Genomic DNA, 16816 nt, shown 5'->3' on the forward strand with positions numbered 1-16816 from the left:
TTCCTACTAACTGATCTACGACACCAGAGCTGATGGATTCAGTTGTTAGGTTTCCAAACCCAGAAGTAGGCAAGGACAAAGGTGAGAACAGCAGGCACCTGGCAATGCCTCAGTCCAGGGGAGTTCAAGCCCCCACCTCCCCACCTGCAGGGGCAAAGCTTCAGGAGTGGTGAAGCAGGGCTGCCTGGGTCTCTTTAACTCCCCCTACCCTTTCAGTTTCAATCTTCTCTATAAAAAGAAAAGGAGAGAAAAGGAGAGAGAAGAAAGGAAGATAAAAAGGTGGTGGCGGAATAAAGACCGCCAGGTGCTGTGTATTTGGCAGACAGGCACTGAACACCAGTGACTATTCTGGTTAACAAGAAAAATAGAAAGGTAAAACCGTCAGACGTGGGGGCCCAGGAAGTGGTGCAGCAGGGAAAGCTTAGTCATGCTTGAGACCCTGATTCCTGTCTACAGCCTGTATGGGAGCAACCTGGGAAGTACCCAGTGACCCCACCCGTGGTGGACTGACACTGCCTCTTTGTTTATCTCTGTACTTATTTACTAGTATTTTTAGTATATTTTAAATTTGTTCTTATTTATTTTGGATAGAGCAGAGAGAAACAGGGCAAGGGAAGATAGAGAGCAAATGAGACAGAGAGACACCTGTAGTCCTGCTTTACCAATCGAGAAGCTTCCCCCACCCCTGCAGGTGGGGACCAGGGGCTTGAACCAGGGTCCTTGAGCACTGCAGTGTGTGAGCTCAACCAGATGCGCCACCGCCCCGCCTCCTCCTACTTTATTCTGTCATAGCCAGGCTTCATCTCTCAAGGCTAACTTGAGATGGAGAGAGAAAGAGACAGAAAGACAGGAGTACCTACTGGGTCATGCTCACTACCCAGGCTTGCACCAGCCACCATTGCTCTGGGGGAAGCTTCTGTGCTGGGCTGTCTCTGCTGGTGCAAGCCTGGGCTGTGAGCATGACCCAGCAGGTACCCTCTGAGACAGGTGAGATGTCCTGCAGGCCAGAGTGGTTGTTTTCATGGGATCTACCCATTCCTCTTTAACAACAGAGTGGATTTTTTTAAAAGATGAAAACAGGAAAACCTTTGATGTGCTAAAGTCCCTGAATTTCTTCCCCCAGTAGCCTCTTAGGAGAAGGGGGGAGAAGAATCCAGGAAAGGAACATTTGGTTACAGATAAAGACACTGTATTCCAAGTTGTGCAGCCGGAGAAAGGCTTGCTCTTACTCGCTGACACTCAAGTCACACAGAAGAGTTCTGTAAGGGATTCAAGATGGAGGATTCAAGTAAAGTCACCAGGCGGGTTAATTTCCTCACTGTCTTGTTCGCCATATGGAGCGTCTTGTGTCTTAGTCAGAGGGAGACATTTTACACAAGCTTTTCTGGGAGGTACAAGACAACAGTGTTTGCAAGAAAGTCGCACACCTAGCCCATCTGCAAAACGTTTCTTTCTTTTTTTTAAACTCAATACTTAATTATTTGTAAGAATAGAAAGATATAACAGGGATTAGAATTGCATAATATACATTAGATATTTATGAAAAAGACATCCTGTAGTTTCCTGTTTTTTTTTTCTAGCTTCTGCAAGGCAATTAGCTATAATTATTATATGAGCTGCAACAGTAATTGTATTTTTAGGTTTTTAGTCATTATCACCTCCCAAATGCTCTCCTTCATTGTACAGTTTCACAGTAAAATTGTACACCATTTATTAGAAGAGTACAAAGAAATCAGGGCAAATTCATATGAATGAAACCTAGAGGCCCAAAGACTTTAAGTACTGATTTAGTAGCAGCATTAATGGCATCAACCTTCTATTTATTCATATTATTAACGAAAAAGAAGCTTAGAGGTGAGGTCATTAAATACATCTAAAATATAAATATGTGTTTCCTGGTCCACATAAGGAAATCATTTAATCTACCTCACATTCTATCTGGTCTTCAAAAAAAGGTCAGAGGCAATTACAAAGAGGTGCTGCACATCACCAGGTCCATTTTCAAAACAAGGAGGGCGCAGGGAAAGTCCCTGCAGTGTTTCTTTTTATCAGATGTTTCTGCTGTTCCTCTGCTTATTAAACCCCTGTATGCCTGAATCCTGATAGTCTCCTTTGCTTTTGTTTTTATCACTGGATTCTGGGATAGTTTTTTAGGCCACATTCAACTAACAAAAAGTGAAATCAAAGGGTAGCGGTATGGTGCTAGAAACTTTTTATAGACCCAGAGCGGAATCAAAATAAAGATACAAGAAATGCACACCATTGTCTCAGGCTTGGGGTCCTAGACTGTTAATACTAGTGACCACCAAGCCCAGGCGAAAGGTCCGCACTTCGCAAAATGTCCCCATCTGCAGGGAAAAAGCTTCATAAGTGGTGAAGCAGGGTGGCAGGTGTCTTTCTGTCTCTCTACCTCTCTACCTCCCCATCTCCTTCCAATTTCTCTGTTTCTATCCAATAACAGATAAATGAAAATATTTTTAAAAATCATGAACATGTGAGCCGAATCTAAAATAAATGAGTAAATAAATAAGAAAATGTTAACAAGTGCTCCTTGTCTGATCTCAAGAAAATCTCCTCTTACTTCTCAAATGGATCTGGACAGTACAGTGCTCTGACGAAGTGTTTCCTGTTCACTGTATGAATTGGGGTGTGCCTGTGTTGTCAATGGGGTTTCACCACTCTGAGCCAACTTGTTCAAAGAGAGAGAGGGGCCAGGTGGTGGCATATCTGGTTAAGTGCACGTAGTGCTAAGCACAAGGATCTGGGTTCAAGCCCCTGGTCTTCACCTGCAGGGGGAAATTTCACAAGTGAAGCAAGTCTGCAGGTTTCTGTCTCTTTTCCTCTCCTTACTCTAAATTTCTGCCTCTCTCTATTTAATAAATAAATACAATAAAAATTTTAAAAAGAGAGGACACCATCAAACTGAAGCTCCTTATTATATCTTCAAGGTTACCAAGCCTACTGAAAATCTCATGAAACCTGACATGTAAGACAGTAGGAAATTCACAAATTGAAGTGATTTCCTGAGGGTGGTGGTACACCTGGTTGAGCACACATGTTACAACGTGAAAGGACCCAGGTTCAAGCCCTGATCCCAACCTGCAGGAGGGAAGACTCGAGTGGTGAAGCAGGGCTGCAGCTCTCTCTCTCTCTCTCTCTCTCTCTCTCTCTCCCTCTCCCTCTCTCATCTCCCCCTTCCCTCTCAATTTCTGGCTGCCTCTAATAAATAAGATAATAAAAAATAAAAGAAGTGATTTTTCCTGAAATAGTAATGACCCACATAGTGCTTGTCTTTCCCTTCTGAGTTCACATAGACTTGATGCCCACTTTAGAAAGGTAGACCACTGGAGGGGCTTAACTGCAGCCTCTCCATCTCCATCTAAATACCAGAACATCTGGTTGACTTTGAAAACAATGAATTGAGTTCCCTGAAGCCAAGGAGTGGAATGGACCTGAACTGTCTGTTCGTAACTGACATCTGCACCACCTACGATGGATTCATTTCCTGAAGAGATCTACCTTACCAAATCAAGTGACCACCTGCCTACCCTCTCCGTGCCTATCCAAGTACATTCATGTGCTTTCACTGAGTAGGATAAAATTAATGTTTTTTAAAAAATTATTTATTATTGGATGGAGACAGAGAAACTGAGAGGGGAGGAAGAGACAGAGAGGGAGAGACGGGCTTGAACCCTGTCGTGTGTGCACTAATCAGTTGCACCACCACCTGGCCCCATCCTTGGTTAGGATAATAAGCTCCAAAGAACTGAATTAGAAGATGGGGAGAACAGGTCATTATTAACAGAATATGCAATGTGCTGCAAGTAATGAGCAGTCACTCAAAGCTGAGCAACATGACAGCACACTGACGCACACCAGCTATTAATTCTCTTTGAACAATACATTCAAGATGCAGATTCACAAGGAGACTCACTAGCCACCAGGGCCTCCCTCCCATGCCTGTCCCTCAGGCTTCACTGAGCTTCTGTGAGAGGCTGGCGGCCTTAGCCACATACACCTGCACTGGCTCCGATGGACAAAGATGTTGATGAGAATAAGGAAATGGATCCCAATTTTAAGGATTCATGCAACTTGCTGGTTTCCTTCAACAAGCTATGACTTTGTCCATCTTTAAAAGAGAAAATGAAAGTGCCAACCTTTTTAAATGGGGACACAGCCCCTCTAATTTGAGGAGGAGAGGAAAGTCTACACATGGGCTACAAGACAGTTGCCCCCTCTTGCCCAGGGAAACACTTCCTCATCTTCTGGTGCACAGAGAATGAATAACATTACAGAAACCATTTAGATCTGGATCAGCAAGGGTGGGGCTGCCTCCCTCTCTGGAGGAAGGCTGGACTGGCCTACTCTGCCACTTAAGGAAGAAAGGTCCTGCAATGAGTGTAGCCTAGAATGTTCCCAGCTGTGACCATGGACTGTGAGCTCAGACTGACAGGGACTCAGAGGTCACACAGGCTCCTGTACTGAATATGGGCCCCAGATCAGATCGATGGGGTTTACAGTTAACAATACTTATTTACTTTCCCCATATTTGGGAACTACTTTCTTCCCTGATACAGATTTCTAGTTCTATTCCGAACTCTGACACCATCTCCCCAGACAAAGTCTTTGGCTCACCTGCATGTCAGCTGTCAGGCTCAGGAAAAAATTAGTAAAGTCATAGGCCCCTTGGAATATACCTAAAATAGTTTTTTCCAAAATGGAGGCCCCAAATCTATCAGCTATATTAGTACCTTTATGTTCCTGATTATTAAACAATTTGTTCTGCTTGCTTTTTCAGCCACCAAGATGCAGATGCTACTACGAAGCCAACCTGACTTCCCTGGGCAGACAACCTCACCAATGTGTCCTGGAAACTCACCTCCTCAGAGCCCTGCCTCACTAGGGAAAGAGAGAAACAGACTGGGGGTGTGGGTCCACCTGCCAACACCTATGTCCAGTGGAGAAGCAATTACAGAAGCCAGAACTCCCACCTTCTGCTCCCCATAAAAATTTGGGTCCATCCTCCCAGAGGGATAAAGAATAGGAAAGTTTTCATTGGAGGGAGTGGGACATAGATCTCTGGTGGTGGAATGGTGTGGAATTGTGCCCCTCTTAGCTTATGGTTTTGTTGATCATTATTAAATGAATAATAATAATAATAATACTCTCTAGTCCTTCACTTGTTTTTATGTTTGTTTATTTATTTATTGCCACCAGTGTTTATCACTGGGGCTTGGTGCCCCCACAATGAATCCATGGCTCCCAGCAACCATTTTTTTTTTTTTTAGCTTGAAAGGACAGAGAGAAATTGAGAGGGAGGAGAGATAGAGAGGGGAAAAGGCAGCAAGACCTGCAGCCCTTCTTCACTGCTAGCGAAACTTCCCCCCTGCAGGTGGGGAGTTATGTGTTTGTACATAGGAGACTGCTCTAGCTTCAAATTCACTCAAGTTTTTCCTTCCCTAAAGAGTTGCCAAAGAGAACTGAGAGAAGAAACTTCTCTTTTAACGAATCAAACTGGAGAGAATTAGAAGATCTTTTTTTGATTTTCATTTTATTTAAGAGATACATGGTCTGCCCCTACTACTCATTTTATATTTCATATCACAGAAAAGATAGAAAACACATTTTCCAAAGATACCCAAGGGTATCTTTGGAAAAGGGTCACGCACCACAAGCAAACAATCCTGAAATATCAGACCCTGACCCTCATTTACACTGACTCCTTTGATCTTCTAGACTCTAGTTAACTGCGAAGTCAGACCAAATCGCTGAAAGGAACTTTACTAATGTTTTTAATCAAAATTTGATACTCGACTCCCATATATTCAGAAGACAGGAATTCTGAAACCATTAAAATTAAAAAGGCCAAACTAACTCATCGGACTGGACTGAAACCTGCATCTACAAAGACTACATGTTCTCCTCAAGTCTACGCCCAACCTTGCAAGATCCCCATATTCAGAGAAAACAACAAATAACTTTCAGATAATTGGTTCGTTGTCACAGATACACAATACTCACACACAGCACAAAGGGATGTTGATTTTTTTTATATATTTATTTATTCCCTTTTGTTGCCCTTGTTGTTTTATTGTTGTAGTTATTATTGTTGTTGTCGTTGTTGGATAGGACAGAGAGAAATGGAGAGAGGAGGGGAAGACAGAGAGGAGGAGAGAAAGATAGACACCTGCAGACCTGCTTCACCGCCTGTGAAGCGACTCCCCTGCAGGTGGGGAGCCGGGGTTCGAACCGGGATCCTTATGCCGGTCCTTGTGCTTTGCGCTACCAGCGCTTAACCCGCTGCGCTGACTCCCTGGGATGTTGATTTTTTAAAAATTTGTATTAACCTGCATATTAGAGAAATGCAAATTAGAACTCCACTGAGATCCCATTTTACACTTGAGAGAATGGCTTCCATCAACACACCAGGAAAGGACAGGTGCTAGAGAGGCTGTGGGGACAAGGGAACTCTGCTCCACTGCTGGTGGGGATGCAAAGCTGTCCCTTTGGAGATTGTGTGGAGAGTCCTTTAACAAATAAAAATGGAATTACCTTATCACCCAGCAAGCCCACTCTTGGAAATTTATCCAGTGGACACTTAAGCACTAATTAGAAGGGACACCTGCACCCCTGTGTTCACAGCTGCGTTATTCACAACAGCCAGAGAGTGGAATCAGCCTACGTGCCCATCATCAGATGACTGGCTAAAGAAGTTGTGGGATATAGACTCCATGGAATACTACTCTGCAATAAAAAAAGATGACATTGTGTCCTTTGGGACAAAATGGATAGAATTGGAGGTGATTCTGCTTAGTGAAATAAGTAAAGAGAATAAATACAACTACCAGATGGTTTCACTTATATGTGGAATCTAGAGATCTGATTTACATGATGTTGCAAAAAAAATAAACCAAAGAAAACAGAAGCAAGCAGACTTGTGAGAACTCTGGTGGTTCTCTTTGTGAGCTAGAGGGTGGGAATACAGTTCTTGGGTGGTGTGTGGTGTGGAACTATACATTATAATCTTGTAACAGAATATTAATAACAACAATGTTATCATGATGCCAACTAGACTTCCCTGGGCAGATGACCCCACCAAAGTGTCCTGGAGCTCTGCTTCCTCAGAGCCCTGCCCCTCTAGGGAAAGAGAGAGACAGGCTGGGAGTATGGATTGACCTGTCAATGTCCATGTTCATTGGGGAAACAATTATAGAAGCCAGACCTTCCACCTTCTGCACCCCATAATGACCCTGGGTCCATACTCCCAGAGGGATAAAGAATAGGAAAGCTATCAGGGGAGGGGATGTGATACAGAGCTCTGGTGGTGGGTATCGTACCCCTCTTATCCTATGGTCTTGTCAGCATTTTCATTTTATAAGTAAATAAATTAATAATAAAAAGAATATTAATAACAAATCAAAAGTTAAAAACAATAATAACGGAATGGTGGAATTGTACGGGCATCAAGTCCCAGTGATAATCTTGGTGGCAAAAAAATAAATAAATAAAATAAATTACACTTATGTAATGGATGATTCATGTTCTGAAGAAAAATAAGTTTCCCTGCTCTAAATGCTAAGAATCAAAGAAGTAGTTTTACATAAGACAGGGAGGAACAAGGGTGCACAAGCAATCCTAAGAGAGGAAATGTGCTTCAAATACTCTGGGCGCAGTGAGCACAGTGCTTTGGAATAGCCCAGAGAAGAAAGCTGGGCGGTCATAGTCATTTACACCATGCCCCGTGGCAAAGGCACCAGTGTGTTTCAAACAACAGGAGTAGCAAGGGTGGCTGAGTGCAACAGGACTTCAAAGGACAGCTTGAGATTTCAGGACTTGCTGGGTGTAGGGAACAAAGAGAAGGCAGACAAAAAAAGGTCTCCAGAGCTTTAAAGCAGGAGCCCAGGGATGGTGGCATCAAGGTCACTGCATTTACAAAGACTTATAAACAACAAATAAACAAAAGCCAAAGGAGGTAGAACTGCTTCCTTCCACTCCCTGAATGCTTAGAATGGCCTGAATGCTCTGTTCCTGCTTGTCCTAGTTCAGACTATATACCAAGGCTTACTTTGATATTTCTATTTAGTTATTATTGGATAGAGACAGAAAGAAACAGAGAGGAGGGAGAGATAGAGAAGGAGAGAGACAGAAAGACACCTGCTGCCCTGCTTCACCGCTCGTGAAGCTTCCCCTCTGTAGGTGGGGGCCAGGGGCTTGTACTGTGATGTGTGTACTTGACCAGGTGCACCACCACCTGGCCCTTTCCAAAGCTTGCTTTGTCTCAAGATTTAGACATTCTATGTGCAATGTGCAGGCCCGTGTATGGAGAGCACTCACCCGTCTGCCACCAGTGGTCCAAGACTGGTACTCTGAAGACCTTTCTGGACCATTCCAGGGTCTCCACGTCACACCGCTCCCCAGCCACAAACAGTGTTTTGAACCTGCAAATAAGCAGGAGGGTGAATTCAAATGATCTTTCTTTACTGGATAGAGACAGCCAGAAATCAAGAGGGGTGGAGGAGAAAGAAAGGGGGAGAGACAGGGAGACACCCCAACCACAAATAATGTTTGAACCAGCAAAAAAGCAGGAGAGTGAATCTAAAGAATGACTCCTTGAAAATAAAACCTAGCTTCACCCACACTTCTGAGTCATAGAGGAATCTCAGCACAACAAGTAATTGCAGGAAAGCAGCCATGATTGTCATACTGTTGAACAGAGACAGACAGCACTCTTCACTCTTCCTTTTGATCCAAATATAACCAAAGGAACACCACTTCACCCAAGTGAGATGCTTCAAAGGTAGAATTCTCAGCTAAGCTTCTCAGGGTTAAACGGCTCTTTGTCACATACTTGTCCTTTTCACCTAATAATCAAAGATGGGTAACATTTCACTCCTTGACTTTATTGCCACTAATTTTAGCTCTGGATTGATTACTGCATTTCCACTTCAGGTTATAGACAAAAATACACCCCCAAGGATCTGCTCAGGCAACAAACACACTCTTAACATAACACTTGCTCTTTGACTCAGAATTATTTCGCAAGGTAAAAAAGACTCTGCTTTCAAACACGTTCTTCTATTCAGAGGGTATTTCTGGGGACAATCGATGACTGAAAGCAAAATGCCAGTGTGGCATGCCAGGCTGAAAAGGCCATTATCCGAAGCAATATAAAGTTACAAAGATTTATAGAAAAATCTTTGACATGGAGCATCACGTCACAAAAATAGAAAGAGTGAGATAGGAAAATAGAGCCCACTTAACACTTCTGGCAGGGAGTAGTAAATAGAAATTAATGACAACTGCTTGTACCAGGCTCCTGACCTAAGCCCTTTTCCCCATGGTGTTTGTAAAATTCCCTACAGCCTCTGATCTTGATGACCTCTGCCCATCTCTTAGTCCTTGTGTGCATAATCTGAATCACTTTTGGTCAACCTTTCTTTTTGTATAAAAAGGACATCTTACTGAACATCAGAGCCCAGGAATTTAGCATAAGCTGCCTCTAGTGCCAACTAAACTGTTTTCCAGCATCCAGGTGTCATGGCCTTTGTTCTGCTTCCCACCTTTACAGCGGAACTTGGAGATCACAACTATTTTTCAACCAACCTCAACACCTGCATGGCCTGTTAAAACACAGAGGAAGAGGGGCTCTATGCAGAGAAGAATCAATACACCTTCATCAAAGAAGAAAACAATTTAAGCAAGTAAGACCTGCCACCCCAACGTGCACCGTAGGTAACAGAGCCAAAGGAACAATACTTTATCAACCACCTCTTGAAGATTCCATATTCCCACATCTATGTTTGGACAACTAGACCTGTCCTTTTTCTATAAACATGTATTTCTAGCAGTAATTATTTATTTATTCTATGTTTCCCACAGTGAAAAGTGAGCTTCTTAGTGGTATTCATCTAAATTTTTATCTAAATTCCAAATAGGCATTTTGATAATGCAGGATTTAAAGGTACTTAAGGATGTTAAGAGTAGGGATAGCTAGTGTGATAGTTATACAAAGAGAATCTCAAGAATGAGGCTCTGAGGTCTCAGGTTCAATTCCCGCCTCAGTTCCATCAGCTAGAGCTGAGCCAGGCTCTGGTAACTTCCTGCATCTGGGGCTTGAGTGAGTGAGTATTCACAGTACTCATCTTTATGACAGTGTCTACAGCCAGATCACCCTCACCATGAGTGAGTATTCACAGAACTCATCTTTATGATAGTGTCTACAGCCAGATCACCCTCACCACTCCAGACCTTGGGAAACACTGGCAAGACCCAGGCTGGAACCCCCAGCAATGCATATATTGTAGTGGTGATATCTTTCTTCTTCCATCTTTCCCTCCCTCCCTTACCTTCTCTCTCTTCCTCCCTCCCTCCCTCCTTCCTCCCTTTCCCTACCTCTCCCTCTCTCTCCTTAAATAAATAAGCAGACAAACATTAAAAGTAACTACTTCTTAGTAACATGAACCCTTGTCAAGAGTACTGGGTGTTGGTGTACATGTACAAAGACCCAGGTTCAAGCCCCTGGTCCCCACCTGCAGGGGGAAAGCTTTGCAAGTGGTGAAGCAGGTCTGCAGGTGTCTCTCTCTGTCTCTCTCCCTATCTATCTTCCCCATCCCTTCTCAATTTCTTTCTGTCTCTACCCAATTAATAAATAAAGATAATATAAAAAAATTAAAGCTGAATTCTAGTGATGGTTTCAGGTAACAAATTAGAGACAGAAGGAAATTGAAGTGAATGTTTCTTTCAAGGCTCATAAACTACCAAACAAGAGAAAATTACCATTCACTTGTGCCAACAGACGCTAATAGAAATGCACTGTCCCGGTGATGCTCATCAGCTCCCGTTCACATGACAGAACCTCATTACTCCTTGGCATCCACGTCCCTGTGCTTATCTCCTGCATTCTGGCTTCTCCTGCTTCTCTACTAGAATTCACTCTCAAAATGTAAATGCAGCAATGGTACGGCCTCCCCACTCTCAGAAGGGAGGCTGGTCAGCATACTCTGCCCCTTGAGGAAGATGGGTCCTGAAATGAGTGCAGTCTAGAATGTTCCCAGCTGTGACCATGGACTGTGAGCTCATACTGACAGGGACTCAGAGGTCACACAGGCTCCTGTGCTAACTGTGAATAGACATGGGCTCTGGGTCAGATAGATGGGGTTAATAGTTAATGGTACTTACATATTTTCCTCATATTTGGGAGCTACTTTGCCCTAATCAGGCTTTCTAATCCTATTCTCAACTCTGACACCATCTTCCCAGATAATACTTTTCATCCCACCTATATGTTAGCTATCAGGCTCAGGCAAAAATGACTCAAGTCATGGGCCCCTTGGAATAAACCTAAAATAGATTTCCTAGCTTCTTCCCACATGAAAACACCCAATCTCATCTGCTCTGTTCCTACCTTTGGGTTCCTGTTTATTGAACAATTTGTTCTGCTTTATATCTTAATGCTTTTCAGCCACCAAGCTGCAGATGCTACCATGACATCATCCTGACTTCTCTGGACAGACGACCTCATCAATGTGTCCTGGAACCTCCCCTCCCCAGAGTCCTGCCCCACTAGGAAAAGAGAGAAACCAGCTGAGGGGTGTGGATTCATCTGCCAACACCCATGTCCAGTGGAGAAGCAATTACAGAAGCCAGAATTCCCACCTTCTGTTCCCCATAAATAATTTGGATCCATTCTCCCAGAGGGATAAAGAATAGGAAAGCTCCCAATGGAGGGGATGGGGCAGGGAACTCTGGTGATTGGAACTGTGTGGAATTGTACCTCTGTGATCTTACAATCTTGTTAATCATTATTAAATAAGTAATAAAATTTTAAATGCATTTGGTACTATATTACATATATATATATATATATATATATATATATATATATATATATATCTGCTTTCTGTCAGCAACCAACAAATATTTCAGCAAGAGATTCTGCTAATCTCTCAAGTGTGTGATCACAAAATGATCTAAATGTGGAAAGAAAAAACAAACAAAAACCATATCTTAGAATGAACAGTGCAATGAACAACAGATGAGGTTTAATGGTTTCAAAGAGAAGAACTGTCCAGGAAGCAAGGCTGACACTGCCTTGCTACAGTCCAGTCTTTAGGCTATTAGCCCAAGCAAACAATGGTCATAAAAAACTGGGAAACTAAACAAAAACCTGCAGCTAAAAAATGAACATGAATCCCAGCAAGACACCATTGTTGACAGTACATATTAAAGACCTACAGTGTGGGTTAAAGCCCCCAACCCCCACCTGCAGGGGGAAAGCTTCACGAGTGGTGAAGCAGTGCTGCAGGTGTCTCTGTCTCTCAACCTCTACTTTCCCCTTCATCTCAATTCTTGGCTGTCTCTATCCAATAAATAAAAGATAATAAAACATTTTTAAAAGACCTACAGCATAGAGTGTGTACTACAGGATTCCCAGGGGTTCACCTGAAAATGCAGCCTTCTAAAACACTCAAATCCACTGCAAATCAGCTAAACCTCTCACTGAATTAATGTGATCTTCTTTTAATGTCATCTGCTTGCAATATAAAAATGCCCTATGTGACTCTAGACATCCAGAGCGTCTGAGTGGCTATATGATTTTTCCATATACAGTGATGTATCAGGAGACAAAGTCATTAGACGAACTCATGAGAGCAAAAGCAGAAGACACAGAAAAGCTGGACAACCCTTGGAGGAAGCTTTGTTCCCCTCTCTCTGCCTCTGTCTCTATAAAAGCTGGCTGAGAACAGTGACACGTCAGTGACAGCGATAGGTAAATATAATAATGACAGACACTTCCAAATAACTATGAAGACCATGGTTATGAAACATATGTATGGAGTAAATAAATAAATAAATAAGAAGCTAGAGGGGAGAGTGTGAAACAGGGGTTGGCAAGGTGCAGACACATAGCCCCAAATATGGTGCCTTGGCCCATCAATTATGTAAGGTTGAAGGGCTGAGATGAACAGCATATTCAGGAAAGGTTTTCTGCCCTTCACTGGAAGTATGTCATCATACAACCAGGTAGCACACCTGGTTGAGCTCACGTTACAATGTTTAAGGACCTGGGTTCAAGCCCCAGTCCTCACCTGCAGGGGGGGAAAGCTTTGCCTGTGGTGAAGCAGGGATGCAGGTCTCTCTTTATCTCTCTTTCCCTTTCTCTAAATGAATCCAATGAATAAATAAAAATTCAAAATAATTAAACATATGTATGTATTTTAGCAGACATTAGAAATGATGAAACAGAACCAAATGGAAATCTTTAAACTTAAAAAAAATATCAAAACATGAAAATGAACAACTAAAGGTTATGCACAACTGGAAAGGGCTAGAAACCCAACATTTTGATTAAAGAAAAAAAAACATTACCAAAATGCAACTGAGAAAAGTAAAGAGGGTATAATGTGAAGTAGAGCTATGCAATACAGCTGATCTTATAAAATTTTTTAAGACATTTGTACTTAGTTTTCAATTCTAAATAAGAAAGAACAAGGTAGAAGAAAAAAACTGAGGTAAAAAACCAAACAAAACTGAAGTCTATAATTCATGAAAATTATGAAGGCTCGTATTGCATAGCAGTTTGAGCCTTGAGACATTAAACTTATTATTTAAAAATATTCCGACAGTGCAAGCAGTAGCTCAGGTAGTTTCCCTTGTAAATATCACAAAACATGTTCCAAATTCTTTTACCTGGGAACAAACCTGAAACTAATATCTATGATGCTGTAAAAAAAAAAAAGAAGAAAGAAAGAAAAGAAAAAGGTAAATGTGTAATCAATCATGGTCTAAAACACAGGTTTAATAATCCTCACTGTTAGGTAGGACAGCAGAATTTTTTAAAATCTTTATTGGTAGAGACAGAGAGAAATTGAGAGGGAAGGGGTGATAGAAAGGGAGAGAGACAGAGACACCTGCAGCCCTAATCCACAGCTCATGAAGCTTTCCCCTGCAGGTGGGGACCAGAGGACTGTAATGTGTGTGCTTTTCCAATTCTGTTGGAGCCTGGGGGCTCGAACCCGGGTTCTTGACCATTGTAGCATGTGTACTCAACCAGGTGCACTCAACCAGGTGCGCCACTGCCCAGCCCCATTAACAGATTTTTTTTTTTAGTCACACTAAGATGACAGTGACGGTGGATAAATGTCACTATATATTGATCAAAAGTCCACAGAATTATCAAGATTGAGTACTAATTAGGCACAACTAAAAAAGAAGTAAGAGATATCAAAAAGAAATTAAAGAGATACAGAAAAACAACAACAGAGACCTGTGGGATGACGTCAAAAGAAACAATATATGCATTATTGGCTTACCAGAGGAAGAAAGAGAGGTAGAGAGGAAGAAAGCATTCTTCAGACCATAATAGCTGAAAACTTCTCTAGTCTAGACAACATCAAAGACATAAAGATTCAAGAAGCCCAGAGGGTCCCAAACAGAATTAACCCAGACTAAAAGACACCAAGACACATCCTATTTAGAATGGAAAGGAATAAGGATAAAGAAAGGATCCTGAAGACTGCAAGAGAAAAAGGAAGAGTCACTTACAGAGGAAAACCCATCATATTAGCAGCAGACTTCTCCACACAAACACTACAGGCCAGAAGAGAATGGCAAGGTATCTATTGAGGGCACAATAAGAATGGCTTTCACCAAGACTACTGTATACTTCTAAACTGTCATTCAGACTAGATGGAGGCATCAAAACCTTCTCAGACAGGCAACAATTGAAGGAATCAACTATCACCAAGCCTGCCCTGAAAGGAGTTCTGAAAGGTCTCCTATAAACAGTCAGAGCACCATAAATAGGACATATATCAGAACACTCTAAAACTCTACAAGAATGGTGTTAAAATATCTTCAATCTTTGATATCAATCAATGTCAATGGCCTGAAGTCACCTATTAAAAGGCACAGAATAGGAAGATGGATGAGAAAACACAACCCAATAATATGCTGTCTACAGGAAACCCACCTAACTCAACAAGACACACACAGACTCAAAGTGAAAGGATGGAAAACTATAATACAAGCCAATAGCCCACAAAAAGGGGCAGGAACAGCTATTCTCATATCTGATACAATAGACATTAAGATAAATAAGATTTAAAAAGATAGGACTGCACACTACTTAATGCTAAGAGGATCAGTCAATCAAGAGGACTTAACAATTATTAACATCTATGCACCCAATGAGAAGCCATCTAAATAAATCAAACGTCTACTGAAAGAGCTACAGCAACATATTAACAGCGACACAGTCATAGTATGGGACTTCAACACCCCCACTCTCTCAGCTTGACAGATCATCCAGGCAGAAAATCAATAAAGACATGAGGGAGTTAAATGAAGAGATAGATAAACTAGAACAACTGGACATTTTCAGAGTCATTCATCTCTAGAAACTGGAATACACATTTTACTCAAGTCCATATGGGTCATTCTCAAGGATAGACCATATTTTAGGCCACAAAGACAGTATCAGAAAACTCAGCAGCATGGAAATTATCCTAAGCATCTTCTCAGAACACAGTGGAATTTAACTAACACTTAACAATCAACAAAAGATTAGTAAGAGTCCCAAAATGTGGAAGCTCAACAGTACACTCCTTAAAAACTACTGGGTCCAAGAGGAAATAAAGGAAGAAATCAAAATGTTTCAAGATTTCAATGAAAATGACGACACAAGCTATCAAAATGTTTTGGGACACAGCTAAGGCAGTACTGAGAGAGAAGTTCACAGTCATACAAGCACACATTAGGAAACAGGAAAAACACAAATAAACAGTCTGATTGCACATCTTAAAGACCTAGCAGATGAAGAACAAAGGAACCATAAAGCAACCAGAAGGACAGAAATCACTAAAGTTAGGGCAGAAATCAATAACATTAAAAATAAGAAAACCATACAAAAGATCCACGAAAGTATTGGTTCTTCAAAAGAGTGAACAAAATCGACAAACCTTTAGCCAGACTCACAAAACAAAAAAGGGAGAAGACCCAAATAAATAGGATAGTAAATGAAAGAGGAGATTGCACAACAAACACCACAGAAATTCAACATATCATGCAAGGCTTCTATGAACAACTATATGCTATCAAGTTAGAGAACCTGGAAGAAATGGACGATTTCCTAGATACCTAGAACTTCCAAAATTAGGTAAAGAGGAACTAGATAACATGAACAGGCTCATCACAGCTAATGAAATTGAAACAGTTATCAAAAATCTTCCCAAAAATAAAAGTCCTGGGCCAGATAGTTTTACAAAAGAATTCTACAAAACCTTCAAAGAAGAACTAATATCTCTACTTTTAAAAGTCTTCCAGAAGATTGAAGACACTGGAATACTCCCTTCCAGCTTCTATGAAGCCAACATCACCCAAAAGCAGACAGGGACACAACCAAAAAAGAAAACTACAGACCAATATCTCTGATGAACACAGATGCTAAAATACTGAACAAAATTCTATCCAACCAGATACAGCAGTATATTAAAAAAATTATTCATCATGACCAAGTGGGGGTTATGCCAGCCATGCAGTGTTGGTTTAATATACGTAAATCAATCAACGTGATCCACCACATCAGCAAAAGCAAGACCATAAACCACATGGTCATATTAATAGATGCAGAGAAAGCCTTTGACAAAATACAACATTCCTTTATGATGAAAACACTATAAAAATGGGAATAGATGAAAAAATTCCTGAAGATAATGAAGTCTATATATAGCAAACCTACAGCCAACATCATATTCAATGGTGAAAAAATGGAAGCATTTCCCCTCAGATCAGGTACTAGACAGGGCTGCCCACTATC

The 16816-nt window shown here is 41.5% G+C and overlaps 1 protein-coding gene across 5 annotated transcripts in view; it reads right to left on the reverse strand.

The window, feature by feature from the left end:
- ACSS3 (acyl-CoA synthetase short chain family member 3) overlaps positions 1 to 16816 on the reverse strand; it is a 155144-nt gene that overhangs the window by 41324 nt on the left and 97004 nt on the right. For all 5 annotated transcript variants that reach the window (XR_009549980.1, XM_060191505.1, XM_060191504.1 and 2 more), the window contains one exon: positions 8335 to 8438. Coding sequence is in view for 4 of the 5 variants with exons in the window: in XM_060191505.1 (XP_060047488.1) it covers positions 8335 to 8438 (104 nt within the window). In the remaining variant the exon portion in view is untranslated. The remainder of the gene's footprint in view (positions 1 to 8334; positions 8439 to 16816) is intronic.

This window comes from Erinaceus europaeus, chromosome 5 (genome assembly GCF_950295315.1).
Source record: "Erinaceus europaeus chromosome 5, mEriEur2.1, whole genome shotgun sequence".
Classification (NCBI taxonomy): Eukaryota; Metazoa; Chordata; class Mammalia; order Eulipotyphla; family Erinaceidae; genus Erinaceus; species Erinaceus europaeus.